This window comes from Leuresthes tenuis, unplaced genomic scaffold (genome assembly GCF_036924035.1).
Source record: "Leuresthes tenuis unplaced genomic scaffold, fLeuTen1.0.hap1 SCAF_13, whole genome shotgun sequence".
Taxonomy (NCBI): Eukaryota; Metazoa; Chordata; class Actinopteri; order Atheriniformes; family Atherinopsidae; genus Leuresthes; species Leuresthes tenuis.
Window position 1 is genome coordinate 14,388,729 of NW_027325367.1, and position 16,109 is coordinate 14,404,837.

Here is a 16,109-nt window from a genome sequence, read left to right on the forward strand (position 1 = left end):
TAGATAAAGTAAATGAATAAATATGAATAAAGAAGGATGATAGCCTGGTCAGCAGAGCTGATAAATTTCACACCTTTTGAGAGATTATATTGTTAATGCTGAAAATATAATGCGATGAAAAACAATTCAATTAGCTGTCAAGAGGAGATCTTGCCATGGGGGCCACATCAGCAATGACACTATGTGTATTTATTAGATAGATACTTCACATGTGGAGGTGCAGGTGCACCTCTCAGGCAAACCCATATTCTAAAAGCTTCTAAAAGTCTAAATCTGTCCACAGACACACTAAACACCTGTCCCCTCAGTAAACCTGCATGCTGAGGGAGCTCATCCTGACTGTGGGTTTTACATTTGCACTTTTTCCAGAAACACACAAAGACACAGACACATGGGTTGAAAACACATCTTGCTTGTCATCTGATTGATTGGACTGTTGTCAGGCAGCTTTTACCGGAGCTCGGCGGCGTTGAAACATTTGGCAACATTGGTTTCGAAGGACATCAGCGAATCATTTGGAGGCTTTCTCTTGGGTTAAAGTGACACAGTGGACATCTGTTGTTCAGGTGGGTGCGATTATGGACGCGGGGGGAGCTGTCATCGTTCTCAGAAGCAACACCGAAGACAGAAGAATGAAACGACGCACTCACAACTAAGTACCAAAGTGATTCTTTTTACTGAGTTTGATGTCACCACTTTAATAATCATCAAGTCACAAGAGGAGGGAAGGTCACAGGTCATCTTCACAGTTAAGGGAAACCAAAATAAAAGATTTTCAAGCTGTTTTAGCTCTTTCATGGAAAGAATAATAGCATTTCTTTGGAACTACGCATCCTCTCTCATAAACTACACTGTAGGTTTATTGTGACACAGTTCAGCTACTTTTACAGACAACCGATACCTTAGTCAGGAGACCATAACAGCGGCCCCTGCTTACACACTGTAAGGGACTTCATACTGTCTGCGGTATTGTAAGAAATAAATATCCCTTTTCAAGAGTTTGCTACACTAAAACATGGTCAAAACAAACATTCCTATCAGTACAGTGGCCTGTTGAACCACACAAAAGTACGCTACGTGCTCCACAGTAGTCCACACAGACTAAATGAATGGTTAACGTGAAAGATGTCTCGGGAAGTCCATCGCAAATAATATCATCATCTCATCTCAGTACATGCACACTGTGGTTTTGGATAGAAAAATAAAAATATCTCAACAATTCATCACACAGATAACGATAAGCTTAGAGGAAGCTAACAGTTGCAGCCTTTAAAAGTGTTGTGCTTTTTCTGCTCTGTTCAAAGACATCTCATTTCAAACGGACTAATAAAGCTACATACAGGAAATGGCTACGCTTTGGAACAAATTTTATGTATTCCCTTACTTCTCTCACACACACACACACACGCGTATGTCACTGTAAAGTTACACGAGCCAGCATGTTCAGAGCTGAGTTTCCACTCCGACTGGATCACGAATGAAAAAGTTTGAAGTAAGAAAATAGATCCGCATCAGGTGTTTGGCACAGGTTTAGGTAACTTGCACTCTGGTGTGTGCACAGTCTGGAGCGCTGCTGAACAGATGCCACTGAATGCAGCTGTCTAAATAAATAGAAGGTCTAGCTGAGATAATACGAACACTCAAAAATAAGATCTGTGCTAAGCTGCCTAAATAAATAACTTTATATACACATCACATCCTTTGATAATAGGGTATCTATTTTGTGCCTTAAGACTATCCATAGCAGATTCCCCTGTTAGGTTGACTCTGCTGTGCACCAAAAGGTGCTCATTTGTCTACAAAATTTTACAGTAACATATATCACACATCTGATCATCATTTGGCCAAGCTGCTGCTACATCTCAAGCACGGCGTCAGTCAGTCAGACTCTTCCTGCCAGGGGAGGCCCGGCAGGTCACAGGCAGTAGTCAGCTGCTGGGGCTGGAAGCCTGTGGCGGTGTAGTTCCCTGATGGTCCACCTGGGGGAGCTGGTCCCTCCAGTAAGTGAAGTGGCTGTAGGTGTCGGAGCAGGGAAAGTCTGAGGAGGAGGATCGCATCTTCAGAGGAAAGACGTGGTCCACCACCTCACCCAGACGCACATAACTAAAGAGAAGAAGGACGGTGCAAAATGTGAGCCACCAGTATCAAAGTGATGAAGTCACAACGATGGTTCCTCCTAGTAAAGGATCATCTAAACTGCATCCACCACTTACGATGAGATGTTGGTCTTGGCGTGTTCCTGCACCAGCTCCCCTTTAGGATTTACTGTAAAAATCCTGTTCAACGGCACGCCTACTTCCTTATAGGAATATACATCCTGCAAATAAAAGAGAGACAGATGGATTTAATATTCTAGAGTTATCTCAATTCAGTCTAAAAAAATAAAGTGTTTAATTACTTCATAAGATGAAATCATATCATTTATACAGCATACACAATGGGAAGGTGTGTGTGTGTGTGTGTACCGTTGGTCTGTTGCCAAAGGCTGCATAGAAAGGCTCAGTGTTAGGGTAGAAGAGGTTCTTGATATCATTGAGACATTCCACCTTGAACTTCTCTGGCTTCTTCTCAATCACCTCCCTGTCAAACCCAAACGCAACACGAGTCGGTACAGTTTTTCTCCCGCTTCTTCTCGCAACTCGTGTCACTAATTCAGACAAATACCACACATTTGCGTTCGTGAGCTCGAAATACCTGTGCAGGGCTGAAAAGAGGCTGCTCGGGCTCAGAAGAACGGGGCCCATGGGAAGCATGGTGCCTCTCTCGTTGACCCAGTTCAGGTAACCTCTGGTCATGTCAGCCATGCCGATCGCTCGAGCTGAACAATACAGGAACTTGTAGCCATTTCTGATGAGGAGGCAGAGAGATTATTACACAACAGAAACCACCATACAACAGATTGTGGTCAATATTAAGTCATTTTACACCATTACTCAGGTATGTTTGATTTATAGAAAATCAGTTGGACAGTAGGGCATGAATAAAGTAGTGCTTACTGGCTGACTTTATGGTAGAGTTGTGCAATACCCTGGTGTGTCCAGTCCTTCCCCAGTGTGGGCAGGATATGACCCAGAGTGTCTGACCTGGAGACAAACACAAACCAGTGAGATTGGAGCATGTGAGCAACTGTGTATAGTATCAAAAATACGATTGCAATTTATCTCAAGCGAAATCTTACTGTGTAACAGCAAAATTAGATTGAGGGAGGGTTGACTGTTTAACTGATTAACTGAAGAACACATGCTAACACTTGATTAAATGTTAGTGTGGGTGAGGCTGTGTGTTTAATCTTGAGACGGAATGAAAAATGGACTCATGTTAAGCAGTGAATAATTGTGACAAATGAAACTGCTGTGAGGCGATTATGCCATCATATAAAAACCCTCCGAGCCATTAAAAAGCAATTTAGGTCACAGAGGAGCACAGCATACAGATGACCGACCAATGAAGCAACATCTAAATCTAATCCAAACTAAGTCGGAGTGTCAAATTAACCTCCACTTCCAAAAAAGTCAGGGTGCTTTGTAGAATGTAGATAAAAACAGAATGCAGTGAGTGGCATTTCTCACAAACCAATATTTAATTCTCAATTTCAATGAGCTTTAGCCCAAATAAGGCGGCGATGTTTCTAGATTATGTTCTCATCTATCGACTGTGAGCTCTGATAGAGCTTTAAGCTGCATTTGTGGACGCAATGGTGAGCTGTGTTCACAGACACTGATTTCTACAGGCGTTGCTGAGCCCATGCAGGGATTTCCGTGACAGAGTCACTGGCATCCAGTATTGATTTACAGCTTTGTCTCCTATGCCTTCTGAGAGACTCTGCCTCTCCAAGGTGCTCTTTTTTACGCCCAATCATGTTCCTCCAGCCGTTTCTTTTTAGCGCTGCTTATTTTCCCAGCCTTTTGTTGCCCCACGTCTCAACTGTTTTGAGACGTGTTGCAGCTGTCAAATTCAAGATGAGCTGTTACTCATAATAAAACAGTAAAATGTCTCATTTTCAACATTTGATATGTTCCCAACACCTTGATGGACGGGTAACCCATCCAGGGCGTACCGTGCCCCTCGCCCAATGGCAGCAGGGATAGGCTCCAGCCGCCCCGAGCCCATGAGCTGGATTAAGCAGGTATGAATGGATGGCTGGACACGTTTCTATGTTCTATTGTGAATAAAATATTGGTTTATGACCTAGTGTATATTTTACACAGCGTTCCAATGTAATTGGATATCGGCCACACGTGCATCACACACCTGGTAATGGTTCCATCTATGTCAGAGATAATTATCTTGTCGTCCCAGTTCCAGAGGTAGATGGTTCCCTGACAGCGACAGGTTCCCTGGTACTGAGTGGTCACACTAAACACGGCATCATTTGGACCATCCTGCAGCTGAAGAGACAGCTGCATGTTGGGGAGTGAGAAGGGGGAAGAGTGGAAATGCATGAAAAACAACTGGCTGAGAAGAAGATAATATCATTAAGCAAATACACTAAGGGACTCACCAGCTGCTCTGATGTTAGGCGGAGTGTCTTCTTATAAGACACGCCTCCTGATGGGAGCCCAGGCTCTGATTGGATGATGGGAGGAGTCTGCTTGGCTGCAAGGTGGTCTTCATCACTGGATGATGATTCTTCTTTATGCCTACCATCAAACAGATTACAAAAATGCTGAATTGTGAAATATACATATAAATGAAGGATTAAGGATGTTTTTTTTGCATCAGAAAGGATTTCTTACCTGCTTTTTATTTTCCCAACCTGCTCAGTGGAGCCACAGGCCCCACACTCAGCAGCAGAATCCTAAAAGAAGAGTTCAATTCATATTTAATGAGTAATGACTGGGAGAGATGTTGAACAGTGTGTGTAAAGAGCAGAGCAACAACAAGAAAAACTTTGTAAAGCAGATAAGAAGACCTCACCGATTTGGTGCTGTTGTTTCTGCCTCTCCAGGAGAACCACCACCTTCCTCCTTTCTTGGGCATCTTCTCCTTCATAATGTTCTCCATTGCAACCTAAAGAGGATCATGCACAACCCAAACATCCACAGCACCATAAATAAAACTTGAAAAACTGAAGCCAAACCAGACCATAAACCAAACAACGGTAACACGGAAATGTCTCTCTGGCTGGAGTAGAGGAAATGATATTGCAAAGTGAGATAATTGAAATGAATTTGAAAAGGAAGAAAGAACAATTAAGGCTGAAGGAAGGGACACAAGATGAGAAAACAAGATAGTAAGAGACTCTAAAGAGTGTTTCGTTGTCTTCTCTGACATACAGAGCTGTAGCCCAGGAGACTAGACAGACAACAGAGGAGGAACTCTAAAGATGAGTAGATATAACTGAGGCAAGATGACTGGCAGAGGGGGGGGAAGTGATGAAAAAGAGAGAGGAAGAACACAAGGGAAGACAATATTTAACTTGAGTCAAAATAAGACAGATTCAGTGGATGTTTTGCAGCTGCAGTAACATTGTGAGATTGTTTGCAGACTGATAGACATTAAGGATGCAGTACCGGTTTTGGTCAGAAGAGGGAGCATGACAGTCATGTAATACAAAACGATCTACTGAGTCACTGCTGTTAGTGCTGTGCGGGTGCATCTTTTACCTTTGGCAGGGGTTTCTGAAAGGCTTGCATGGCCAGCACAAGTGGCGCCGCAGTGCTCCAATTATAGTACCTAAGGGAGGTGAAATATATTTTTCATCAGTCGACGAATTGTGGTCCAAGACACAAAGTCAGTCAATTTCGTTGCAAATCCCTTTGCGAGAGGATTCAGGATTGTGTGGTCAATTTAGAGCCACCAATCAACCTAACACGCATGTTTTTGAACAGTGGGGGGAAGCTGGAGTACCAGGAGAAAACATGCAAATTCTACACAGAAAGGCCCCAGCCAGGATTCAAACTAGGGACCCTCTTCCTGTTTGTTCTTACTGCAGATAGTAGTAACGTCTTACTTTGAACCAATTTTCACAACAAGGTTTGGGTCGTCGATGACGGAGGGGTTTGCTGTGAATTGCTGATAGGAGATGATCTTCTCATAAAACTGCTCTGTAAAGGTAAAAACACACACACACACACGTCAAGTTTGTGCTTGCAGCCCAGCGTGTATCTTGGAGTAATCTCCTGCTACGTAATGGTGCACCTTTAGTGATCTCCTTGTTTTCGGTGAGTCCCCCACACAGAGAGATGGCGATAGATGGCAGGTCAGACATGGGGTCACAGTAGCTGTCCACGCCGCTGTCTCCTCCTGAGCTCACCGACTGTGGGGACAGACTGGTGCTGTGGAGCCCCGGGTCAGAGATGCTTCTCATGGTTGAACCGCTCTCACTGCACGGGAGGAAGAAGCGTTTGTGAGAATGGAGCAGAGACTCTAGGTGAGCCTACGCTGTTGTGTTCGAACACTAAAGATGTCTGTACCTTTTAGGAAAATACAAAGCTGCCACCTCAGGCTCAAGCTCTGTGATGTCATCCAGATAAATTCCATCAGAGCCAAGATGGCGGCTCCTTTTGTCTGTAACAGGGAAAAAAGAAAATCTATTGACGGCTTTTAGAGTTTTTAATTAAATCACTGTGCAAATCACAAAGAGCTGATAGAAAAAGACTGTCTAGATCACTGTAGTGGCTGAGTTTGCTTCGAGACTTTAGACTTAGGTTAATATTTACCTAAGAAGAGAGCAATTTCAGTATATCTGCTGGTGTGTATTTGTCTTGAAATTGAGTTGTTGTACAACTCATCAACAGCAGCATTTCATTCATTTTGGGCCGCAGCTGCTCTTTCGCAAACACATTTTCTCTCCAACCACATGGTCTGCGGTGCACAGAAAATCAGCAGAATATTCTGAATGGTAAAATCGCTGTCATTGTGTTTCAACCCTTTTAATGTCATTTTAGGCGATTAGAAACACCACGCGAGTAGGAGGTGTGAGAGAAAAACAGCCGACAGCTCTGAATGTCACACAGTGTAAAATCCAGATGCTTTAAACTTGGATTCCGCTTTTTTATGGACCAACAGCAATTAGTACCTTTTCTCTTGGATGGAGAGTCCGACTTCCCAACATGATGAGGCGCCGTCTCCTCCATGTCGGGCATCACCCTCACCGCCATGCCTCCGGCTGTGGTAACCTCTGATGTTAACATCTCCGCCCTCATGACTGCTGACTCCGTCCCGACTGTTTCCGCTTTGACCCGAGTCTCCTCCTGAATTAGCAGCCGCAGTGTTGGGATTTCAGAGCAGGGTCCGCACTGATCCGCAGACATCTCCTGAGTGATCACACGGAAGTGCGTGCTTTCAGAAACGGGGATGGAAACCTGATAAACAGGTGGCTGTTTGGACCCGGACTTCAGTGGGAGGAAGGAAGGCTGGAGAAGTGGATGATATGAGCATAGAATTAACAGCACAGCAAAGTAAAGAACTACTACTGCTATTCAGATGTGAGCATGGTGAATGCTTTTGTACCGTGGCAGCCTGTGGCAGCTCTCCCCATGCCCAATGCATGGCTGGGTTCTGACTGTCTGTGTCTGACGGATCGGTGAGTAGTTCGGAGTCACTCTTGGGAGAGGAGGGGCGACTGAGAGAGGAATAAAATGTTGATAAAACTTAGATGTTGTTTTAGAGCACGTAGAGTACATATATATGTATATTTATAGCATGAGTGGAGCACCTATGGACTGGGCTCCACTCCCCATCTGAACGAACGTAGACGCCGGCCTGTTTGAAAGAACCGCCGCTTGTACCAGCGGGTCTCTCCTCTCTCAAGATATCCCGAGACGACGATCTGCAACACGATTACACAGAAACATAAGAGTGTCTTTCATTTTGAGACGTTCTGCCATTTATACATTTTACTTTTCACCCATTTTTGGGTTGCAGCTTTCCATGAGCTGGCTGCATTCAAGTATGGAAGGTTTTCTTTATTACAAAGCAAGGTAACTATTTGTTTACATGGCATATAGACCCGTAAGAAACCAGCGACGGTGCTACTTATTGTAGGAATGTATAACCCTGGTGTCGTTTTGCAGTGGTGTATAGCCAGAATTTAGATGTAATGTATCCTTTGAACACAAGCAGAGATGAAAATAAATCTGTCACTCAGCAGTTATTTGCAACTGCTGTTGCAATCAGTGAAACGAGGACACAGAGCTGCGGGCTTGATGTACGTACTGAGTTACACTGACGTATGCACATGCACTCGCTGAGTCATTTCCATATATTCCTGGGCATCTTAGAAGTGTGCATATATCAGTGCCTCACTACATGGTGCTGGCATGTTCATTTGTACCTGACAGACTCCTTCTCTATTGCACCTCCACTCAGATTTAACTCTCTAACACTCTTTTCGCCTCCCTCATGCTGTCATGTGAATCCTTATACATCTTCCAGCAGTTTCCCAGATTTAATTTTCTTTACGTTTACCCGACAGCTCCCATTTTCCCTCTTTCCACTGGTTCTTACCTGTTGCTCTCCATTTCCGTCCCCTCATCAGAGCTGATGTCAATGGAAAACATGTCCTCGTCCGCTGAGTAATCTCCACTCTCCTCCCTCCTTGTGCTGTCCGCCCGACTCTTCCGCCGTCTCTTCCTCCTCTTCTTCATCGTCGCGCCGCTGTTCTCTCCGCCGCTCCCCAGGGAGCACAAGGTCTGCAAGGGCGGCCCAGAGGAGCTCATCATAACGGCCCCGTCCGACAAGATGGGAGAGGTGGCCAAGTAGGGAGGAACGACTTCCTGTTTTGAGCAGAAAAAACACTGAATGTTTTTCTCTGTGATGCAAAGACTATCGACATCGCAATCCTGACACTTTACATGTGGAAAAGGTTACATTCATGTGAACTGATTTACCAAATCAAAGCCCTGCATCTGGAACCAGCTTGTCTGGCATGCTTTCCTTTGTTCATAAACGTTTTGTTCATAAACATTTTATGATTTGAAAGTTTGGAATAATTCCCACTGAATAACGACAGCAAATGCCTGCCAAAGTATGAAACAGCCAGTAGAAAACATCGTCCTTGGTTCTGTGAAGCGAGCATTTAAGACCCTTTTATGAACATTGCTTCTAGGAACGGAAAATGCTTTCGAGGAAGGCCTCCTGCTCTCACTGCCTCTGGGTATAAATGTGTGCAGATGTACAGAGAGAGACAAAAGAAGAAAAAAACTTATGTTCAGCCTTAGGATTTGTGGTCTGAGAACTGTTGCCTCACATGTTGCTTCCCTGTGCCAAGAAAATGGGTTCAGACACAATACTCCTCCCCCCCCCGTTTCTCTTTCAAGCTTGAGAATCTGACACCACTCAGGGGAAAGCAAAGCACCCACTTCCCCATTCTAAGTACTTTGTCATTTGTTTATTACTGTCGGTTGCACACATCTTCTTAAGCGTAAAATGGTGGAAAATAACATTTCATAAGGACAGAAGAACTGACTTTGCGCTTTGACACAGACGACCCCAACTTTCCGAGGTATTTGGGGAAAAAAAGCTTTGCCCGAATCATTCAAAACTGAGTTGGGAAGGGTTCTCATAAGCCTGGGATTAGAATTAGAGAAATCTACCAAAAGCAAGAAACTTCTAACTAGCTGTTTATAGCTGTAATCATAAACCCAAATTCACCAAATATTGAAGTTCTAAAAGTTCATTTCTCAGCCAGGAAACTTTTCGGGTTCATCATCGGCCGCGGGGGCCACAGTATTTAATTTACTGGAGGTCAGAAAGTCTGGGTTAGAGAATGCTTCCTTCGTTACTCCTCACTCTCTGATAAAGAGAGCGAGGCTATTCGAAAAGGAAAGAAAAAAAATCCAGGCTGTTCCAGGCTGCCAACTCTGCACACAGTATGACCTTGTTTAAACTACTACGATTACACGGAAGGCAGAAGACACTTTGCACCATGCCTTTGGGTGGTAAACACGGGCGTGTCTGAGTTTCAGCGGGGGCCTGAGGCGTTTTTCATTTGAATCACAGTAACTTCAAGTAAACATGCCTGCATTTGTCCACAGTTTGGCCAACTATACCAGTTATGTTGACGCAAGGCAAAAATGATCAAAGCACGCAGAAATCATTGCCACAGTTCCTACCAAAGCGGGAAATCCACTGCCCTGATCACTACCTGATCATTTTCTGTTTCTTTCACAAAGAATGCCTCTCCATTGTCCCCTAGCTTCATATGCAGATCCACCGGTTCTCCGTTGATTTCCATGTCCACCTGGAGTGGAGAGAAGAGGAGAGGGAAGTGAACGATATGAACAAGCTCCAACTTTGGTTTGACAAGATAGACCAGTTTTTATTTCTGTACCACTTTCTCTCGGGAGCGGAGGACCCCCATTTTGCCGAAGCGGACGTGGAAGGGCGAGCACTGCAGGGAGCCATCGGGTTGTCTCACGACTATGACGTCAATGCAGCCTGACAGGGTCGCCGGATTGAGGCCTCGGTACAGCTCTTTGACCTGGACAAAGACCTGGCCTGCCAGCTGGCCCACGTAGTTCATTGTCTGTCGGGTCTGGTTGAATGAGTGGCGTAGATGAAAGAGGGACAAGAAAGGACAACGTGAACAATGTAGAACTCAAACATTCTATGTGCTGTGCTATTCAATAACCTAGCAATCAAAACTGTGGACATGAGATGAGCTATTCCAATACTTTGATCTGAAACTGCTGCTCTGAGATAAAGAGAAAGTGGACCCTAAATCCTGCTCAGCCAGCCCCAATTCATTGGCCTTCATACTGTAGGGCCTGTTGCTACTTTCACCTTCCCAGCCGATTGTCTCCTTTGTCATAGGTAATCCGATCCAACTGTTTTCCAGTCAGCAAACTCCAGACACCAGCGCTCAAAGAATGCACTTCTCAAGTGACGCTGATATCATAACCCTCGTTGTCTTTTATTAGCTGAGCTTAACCTCAGCGCCGTGACATCAAGAACACCAGACGAGTTGAAAGATACTGTTACACAAAAACTAGATTTAGAACGAGCCGAGGAAGTAATCGGGCTGAGTCTACTCAAACGATCGCCCTTTTGCGTTGTTGTTTAACAGATACAGACCATTTGGTCAGTTTGTTTTATTCATACATTGTCCAGATGATTTTGTTCTAATCTTTTCACAACTTAAAATCACTCAGCCAACACTATATGTAAAACCTCGATCCACCCTTTTACCGTAACCTGTAGGAGTTCCCTCCTAAAATAAATGCAAAACAGCATGCGGGAAGCAAAACATGTTCCCGTCTTTTCCTGAAGATCTGAATCGAATTTGGATATCACAATAACAGTTTCACCGAGCATTATGTGCACCCAGTGAGCTAACAGAAGGGATGGAAATCAGTCAAATCAAGAGTGTTTATTTACGGGTAACATTGCTGGCAGCAGGTGCTGATTAGATTATCGAGGTTTCTGTGATGGAAAATTTCAGACGGCTCCTTCGGGTTTTTGAAAGTTGATCATCAACAGACAAAAAGGGCTGACCTTGACTCCGTTAGCAGTGGGTCTTTAAATGACTGCATCAACAGAGAAGACAGGCATGGAACGGTGCCAACTTAAGACCCTGCTCCATCTTTGGTATGACCAAGAGAATAGGACGTCCTTGCTGAAGAACAGGGGTCCTCATTTTACTGAGGGAAGGTGAATGCCAGGAGCCGTTTGTGTGGAAACGACCTTCACTGTAATAAATTCTTAATTAAATTTTCCACTGAGGCATCGGGTTACAACGATGCTACATGGTGCTGAGCAGCTCCATCCAAAAATAGACTGCTTTGAGAGAGAGATTCAATAAAAAAAAAGAGGAAGACTGTCTGAAAAACGCTGTCATCAGCTAAGGGTTACGCAAATGAGTTGTGGCTGATAAAATCCCAGCCCTTATTTACAGTCCATCTTAACTAGTCATTTGTCTTTAACTGTGGTATGCTCATTATCTTAATGAGTTTACAAGCTACAATTCTGCAGGAGTCTGGCAGGACCACTCAGCAGATAATGAGTGTGCAAGTATGGACTGAGTCTTTCGAGTTCAGTAACGCTCATATTACAGCACAGACACAAGAATCCCCCCTATCCTTAATCATCCAAGGATATAACAGCCTAAGCCGGGAAGTGGAAGATTTCAATGATGAAGCACTAGTTTAATAAATAAAAAAGACTCATGACAATTATGCGTGCCTGATACTAAAAGCCAATCAGCTTCCGAAACAAACGTTTAAAGGGAAGAAAACATAAGTGAAAGTAGGTAAACAGCTGAGTCATATTTATCCTCATGGTAGTGCAAAAGGCAGATATAAGTGATGAAGGATATAATGATAATGTTATTAAAGACATGACATGACAGAAAGACACAAATACGCAGCTACAGCCACATACAGAAAATGGCAAAAACGTACCTGTTAGTGTTACACTGGCGGACTTCAACAAACCGACAAGAGCGTTTCCTCAACGGCGAGTGACAGCACAACAACAAATAATTATCATGAAATAGTTCCTGTTTCCCGACAGGAATTATGTCTGAATCTTTCATATAGTCCTAACTTTCAGTGGACGACCCACAGAGGCAGAAAACGGACTATTTAATACTCATTTCCCACTCTGTGTTTGCCCCTTTCGCGGAGTCTGTCAAGGAATAACGTCATATGCAGCAAGAAACCCTCCTTTTGGCCAATCAGCACCGAGCTCGTGAGTTGCCAAACGCACCGTTTCGGGTGCCACAGCTGCAACAGTGTTGGTGCCACTTTCTTACACCGCTGTAAACGTCACATGAGTTTAAAGGACACGTTAACACAAGTTTACCTGGATATGATATATCAAATGACTAACCAGCTCATACCAGATGTGACGGCGGGAAGCAGTCGACCTACGTCAGCGTTTAAAGTCACCCAGTCAGGGTGATACAGTGAGGTGATTTTTCTGACCAATCACAGCGCTGCTTCGTTGCACATGCGCTGTTAGCTGTTTCAGCGACCCTCAGTGAGTCTGGGGCAGGAGGATGTAGACGGCTGGTCTTACCATTATGTTACTAAACACTTTGAAATCCAGAAATGTAATGTCTGCGTAATAAATGGGTATCTCGGTTGCACACACATCATTCCCATCTCCCCAGATACACTGAATAGATACAAAGTCATATCAGTGCCATTTTATAATGTATTATCATGAATGTAAAGTTACATTATTGCCAGTGCTACACTGTGTGTGTGTGTGTGTGTGTGTGTGTGTGTGTGTGTGTGTGTGTGTGTCTGAAGTGGAAACATTTCCAGAGTCTTGACAACAAAATTTTTCTCTTTAAGCAATTCCCCCAGCACAAGCCCAAATTCTGGATGGGTAACACGCTACTAGAGCCTCACGTGAAGCTTTTCTGCTTCTACAACCACTTTAGGCAGAGTGTGCATGTGTTACTGTGCACGGGATCTAATTGTTTTTCCACATTGTGAGGCAGTCTATCAAGGCTAAACCAGAAAAGAAGAATGTGAGCTGTTTTTCCTCGCACAGCCTACAGACACTGAGCCCTGTGTGTCATTACCTTGTATCTCTGTGTCTCTTTTTAAAGTTAAAGGTGTCATACCAGGTTATTCTAAAGTGCCACGTGTGTATGTGTTGTGTGAATAAAGAAAATGGATGCAAAATAAAGCAGACTGATCAAAGTTATAGCCGTGTGTGTCTCATTAGACTGCTCACCCAGATACGACCTACAACCTTGGGTGGTGTTGTATAATCTGGTGAATGGATGCATTTATGAGATACTTCCTTTTATGACATAACAATTTATTTTATGGTAAACTATAATGTAGTTCACTTTTGGTGATTAGTACTGTTGAAACCGAGCATTTTGCCATGAGCAAATTCAAATTGTATAACAGAACATCTCCATCCCCATCACCAATATGTCTGGCAGTCCTTTAAACACTGAGCGGGATACATAATATTGTATCATTGTATTGGAGCACTAGCAGTGATCTCTGCAACTTCTACATATATAGGCTGACCCATCATTAGTCTTAATCTCAGTGTCAGTGGGTCTTTCCAGGACATATGAGCCAAACAGCTGTTCTTTACAGACAGGTTTCTAAGAACAAGGTTAAGTACTCAGGACACAAAACAGCCCACGGCAGCAGTTTCCTACCTAATATATGTGATCAGTGGGGTTTTCTGCAACTATACCAACTGTATAAAAGACAAAACACCAAAGTCCATTTTCCCATGATGTGTTTTTACGTGTAATTAGAACAGGCTTTAGGTTAATCTCATTTAGCGCAGCAGCAAATATTCCCCCACTGCTCAGAGGAATGTGATGACTTTTGTGTTTTATCTGCCAAACACAACTCTGAATATATTCAAAAGTAGCTATCAGCTGACAGCTTCCTATGATACAGCTTTCGCAAACAGACAAGTCATCCTTGAGTGCAGCATTTATTCATCATTTACAAAGAAAAACTATTGCTTCATTGCACAAACTCCATGTTTGTGCCAATAGTTGGCTACATTTAATCAAGGTTTCTTGAGAAATGCTCACTTCTAGCTTGTATCGCTTATTTCTTACACATTGATACGTGTAAACAACACAATAACAGGACTGTGACGATCATTTCACGGCACTCTTAAATCTCTTGATCTTAAACTTGAATAACTCCACATCGTTTGCTTCAAGTCATCGAAAACAACACGTACAACTTGCTCCAGCTATTCTTTGGAGGTGTCATTAGAGTTGACTCAGCAAGGGCACGTCGTTTTAATAAATTCATTGCAGAGCATTTGGACACGCTTGGTTAACATCAAGGCTGCTGATTGGCTTGTGCTATTCTGGCCTGAGAGTCATAAGACTTTGGAAATGGTTTGATTCATTATGTTACAAAACTGGTGTGGCACACAACTACTGATGACTTATAGTTGTGAGAAGGAGAGAAAAGCTAGAGTTGTTTAACTCAAAACAGGGTGATTCAATAGAATTTTTTTTAAAAATTATATATAATCATCGTCTATCTTTTAAGGACCTTAATACATTTATGAATGAAAAGATCTGCATTGAGATGCTTAATCATTTTGACCTTGACTAATTAATCTTTTGTGTGACAAAATGCAATCTTTCCAACCCACAGATGGAGTGAGAAAATCACCTGATCCATCTGGCTATTGCTCCACCCAGATTGTCACCCCTCACACTCCCAACAACAATCTTTCCCAAGTTTGACATGTAACAGATCGTCTTACTCGTGGGATTATCTTAACACACTCTCGTGTTCACACACTGTCCCTGTGCTTGGAACCAGTTAAGGGACTTTAGAAATATTGTCTTGAATATTTCATGTGTGTTTAAATTTGCATCAGGACAGCGTACACATGCTGAAAGACACAAACTGCTGTAATCTCTTTCAGCAATTATTCATTACTTCCACACATGCAGGTGGTGTAAAAATCACGTTACCCAGCTCCAAGTGGTGTCAGTGGGATACTGCTGAAGAGCCTCATCTGACTCCTCTTCATCAACTGTTGATGTCATGATTCCATAATGTGTTTAATCGCAGCAGCAGAAGTCTGGTCTGTTCAGCCACTCAGCAGATGTCTCATATCTAGAAACTCCACAAGTTCAAGAACGTTCGTCTTCCCTTTCCGCGCACAAGTGTCTGACTGTCAAGTGCAAGAGCAGAGTCTTACTAAATTTACCTGGGCCTCCCGTTAGAAACCCGAGTCGGCCCTGGAGCGGTCATCATCCACTAAAGCCTCTGACTTCTTAGGCATTTGAGGAGAATGCACCTACTAGGACTGTTTGACGAAATGCTGGTCTGAGTGGACGTCAGTGGACTTTCACGATCACACAGCAGTCAGACAACAAATTGCCTGAAGCCCATTTCCAGCTAATGCATGCCTGACAGTCTTTTCAATGTGTAAATGTCCCACTACTTAATAGAGAGACTGTGACACCTGTTGCTGGTATGGACCCCCTAACTGAACACAACAGTGTCACTGACATTCAGACCACCTGTTGTAAGGGTGTAATGTTTCTCTGTCTGATACCCAGTAACTCTTTAAATAATTCTTGTAATCAATGTGACACTATCGTCACTAATGTGTTTGAAATGGTGACCTATGATATATATTTCATAGTCCCACTGAGTTGAGTAGCTACCTGATTGAGACTACACCGCCCCCCAGCGTTC

General features: G+C 43.5%; 1 protein-coding gene across 2 annotated transcripts; it reads right to left on the bottom strand.

Moving 5' to 3' along the window:
- Positions 1-657: 657 nt before the first annotated feature.
- Positions 658-15,564, bottom strand: lpin1b (lipin 1b). 2 transcript variants are annotated; one of them, XM_072362009.1, is made up of 20 exons: positions 15,377-15,564; positions 10,277-10,480; positions 10,091-10,186; positions 8,452-8,720; positions 7,661-7,774; positions 7,456-7,567; positions 7,022-7,358; positions 6,417-6,510; positions 6,142-6,326; positions 5,954-6,047; positions 5,607-5,676; positions 4,918-5,010; positions 4,737-4,798; positions 4,502-4,640; positions 4,252-4,400; positions 2,997-3,083; positions 2,695-2,847; positions 2,466-2,580; positions 2,214-2,317; positions 658-2,103 (listed from the first exon to the last, which is right to left on the bottom strand). In XM_072362009.1, exons 1-20 carry the CDS (start codon positions 15,449-15,451, stop codon positions 1,929-1,931), a joined length of 2,727 nt encoding a protein of 908 aa, XP_072218110.1. In that variant the 5' UTR covers positions 15,452-15,564; the 3' UTR covers positions 658-1,928. The 2 variants fall into 2 exon arrangements, with proteins under 2 accessions (XP_072218110.1, XP_072218111.1); XM_072362010.1 differs by lacking the exon at positions 15,377-15,564 and adding an exon at positions 12,345-12,570.
- Between the last annotated feature and the right edge of the window lie 545 nt (positions 15,565-16,109).

Excerpts from the sequence above, each read along its gene's own strand:
- lpin1b (XM_072362009.1), bottom strand. The coding sequence starts at position 15,451 with ATGACATCAACAGTTGATGAAGAGGAGTCAGATGAGGCTCTTCAGCAG. Across the intron at positions 10,187-10,276 it reads TCCGCTCCCGAGAGAAAGTG|GTGGACATGGAAATCAACGG; the intron begins GTACAGAAATAA and ends TCTCCACTCCAG. Across the intron at positions 2,104-2,213 it reads GCCAAGACCAACATCTCATC|TTATGTGCGTCTGGGTGAGG; the intron begins GTAAGTGGTGGA and ends TCTTCTCTTTAG.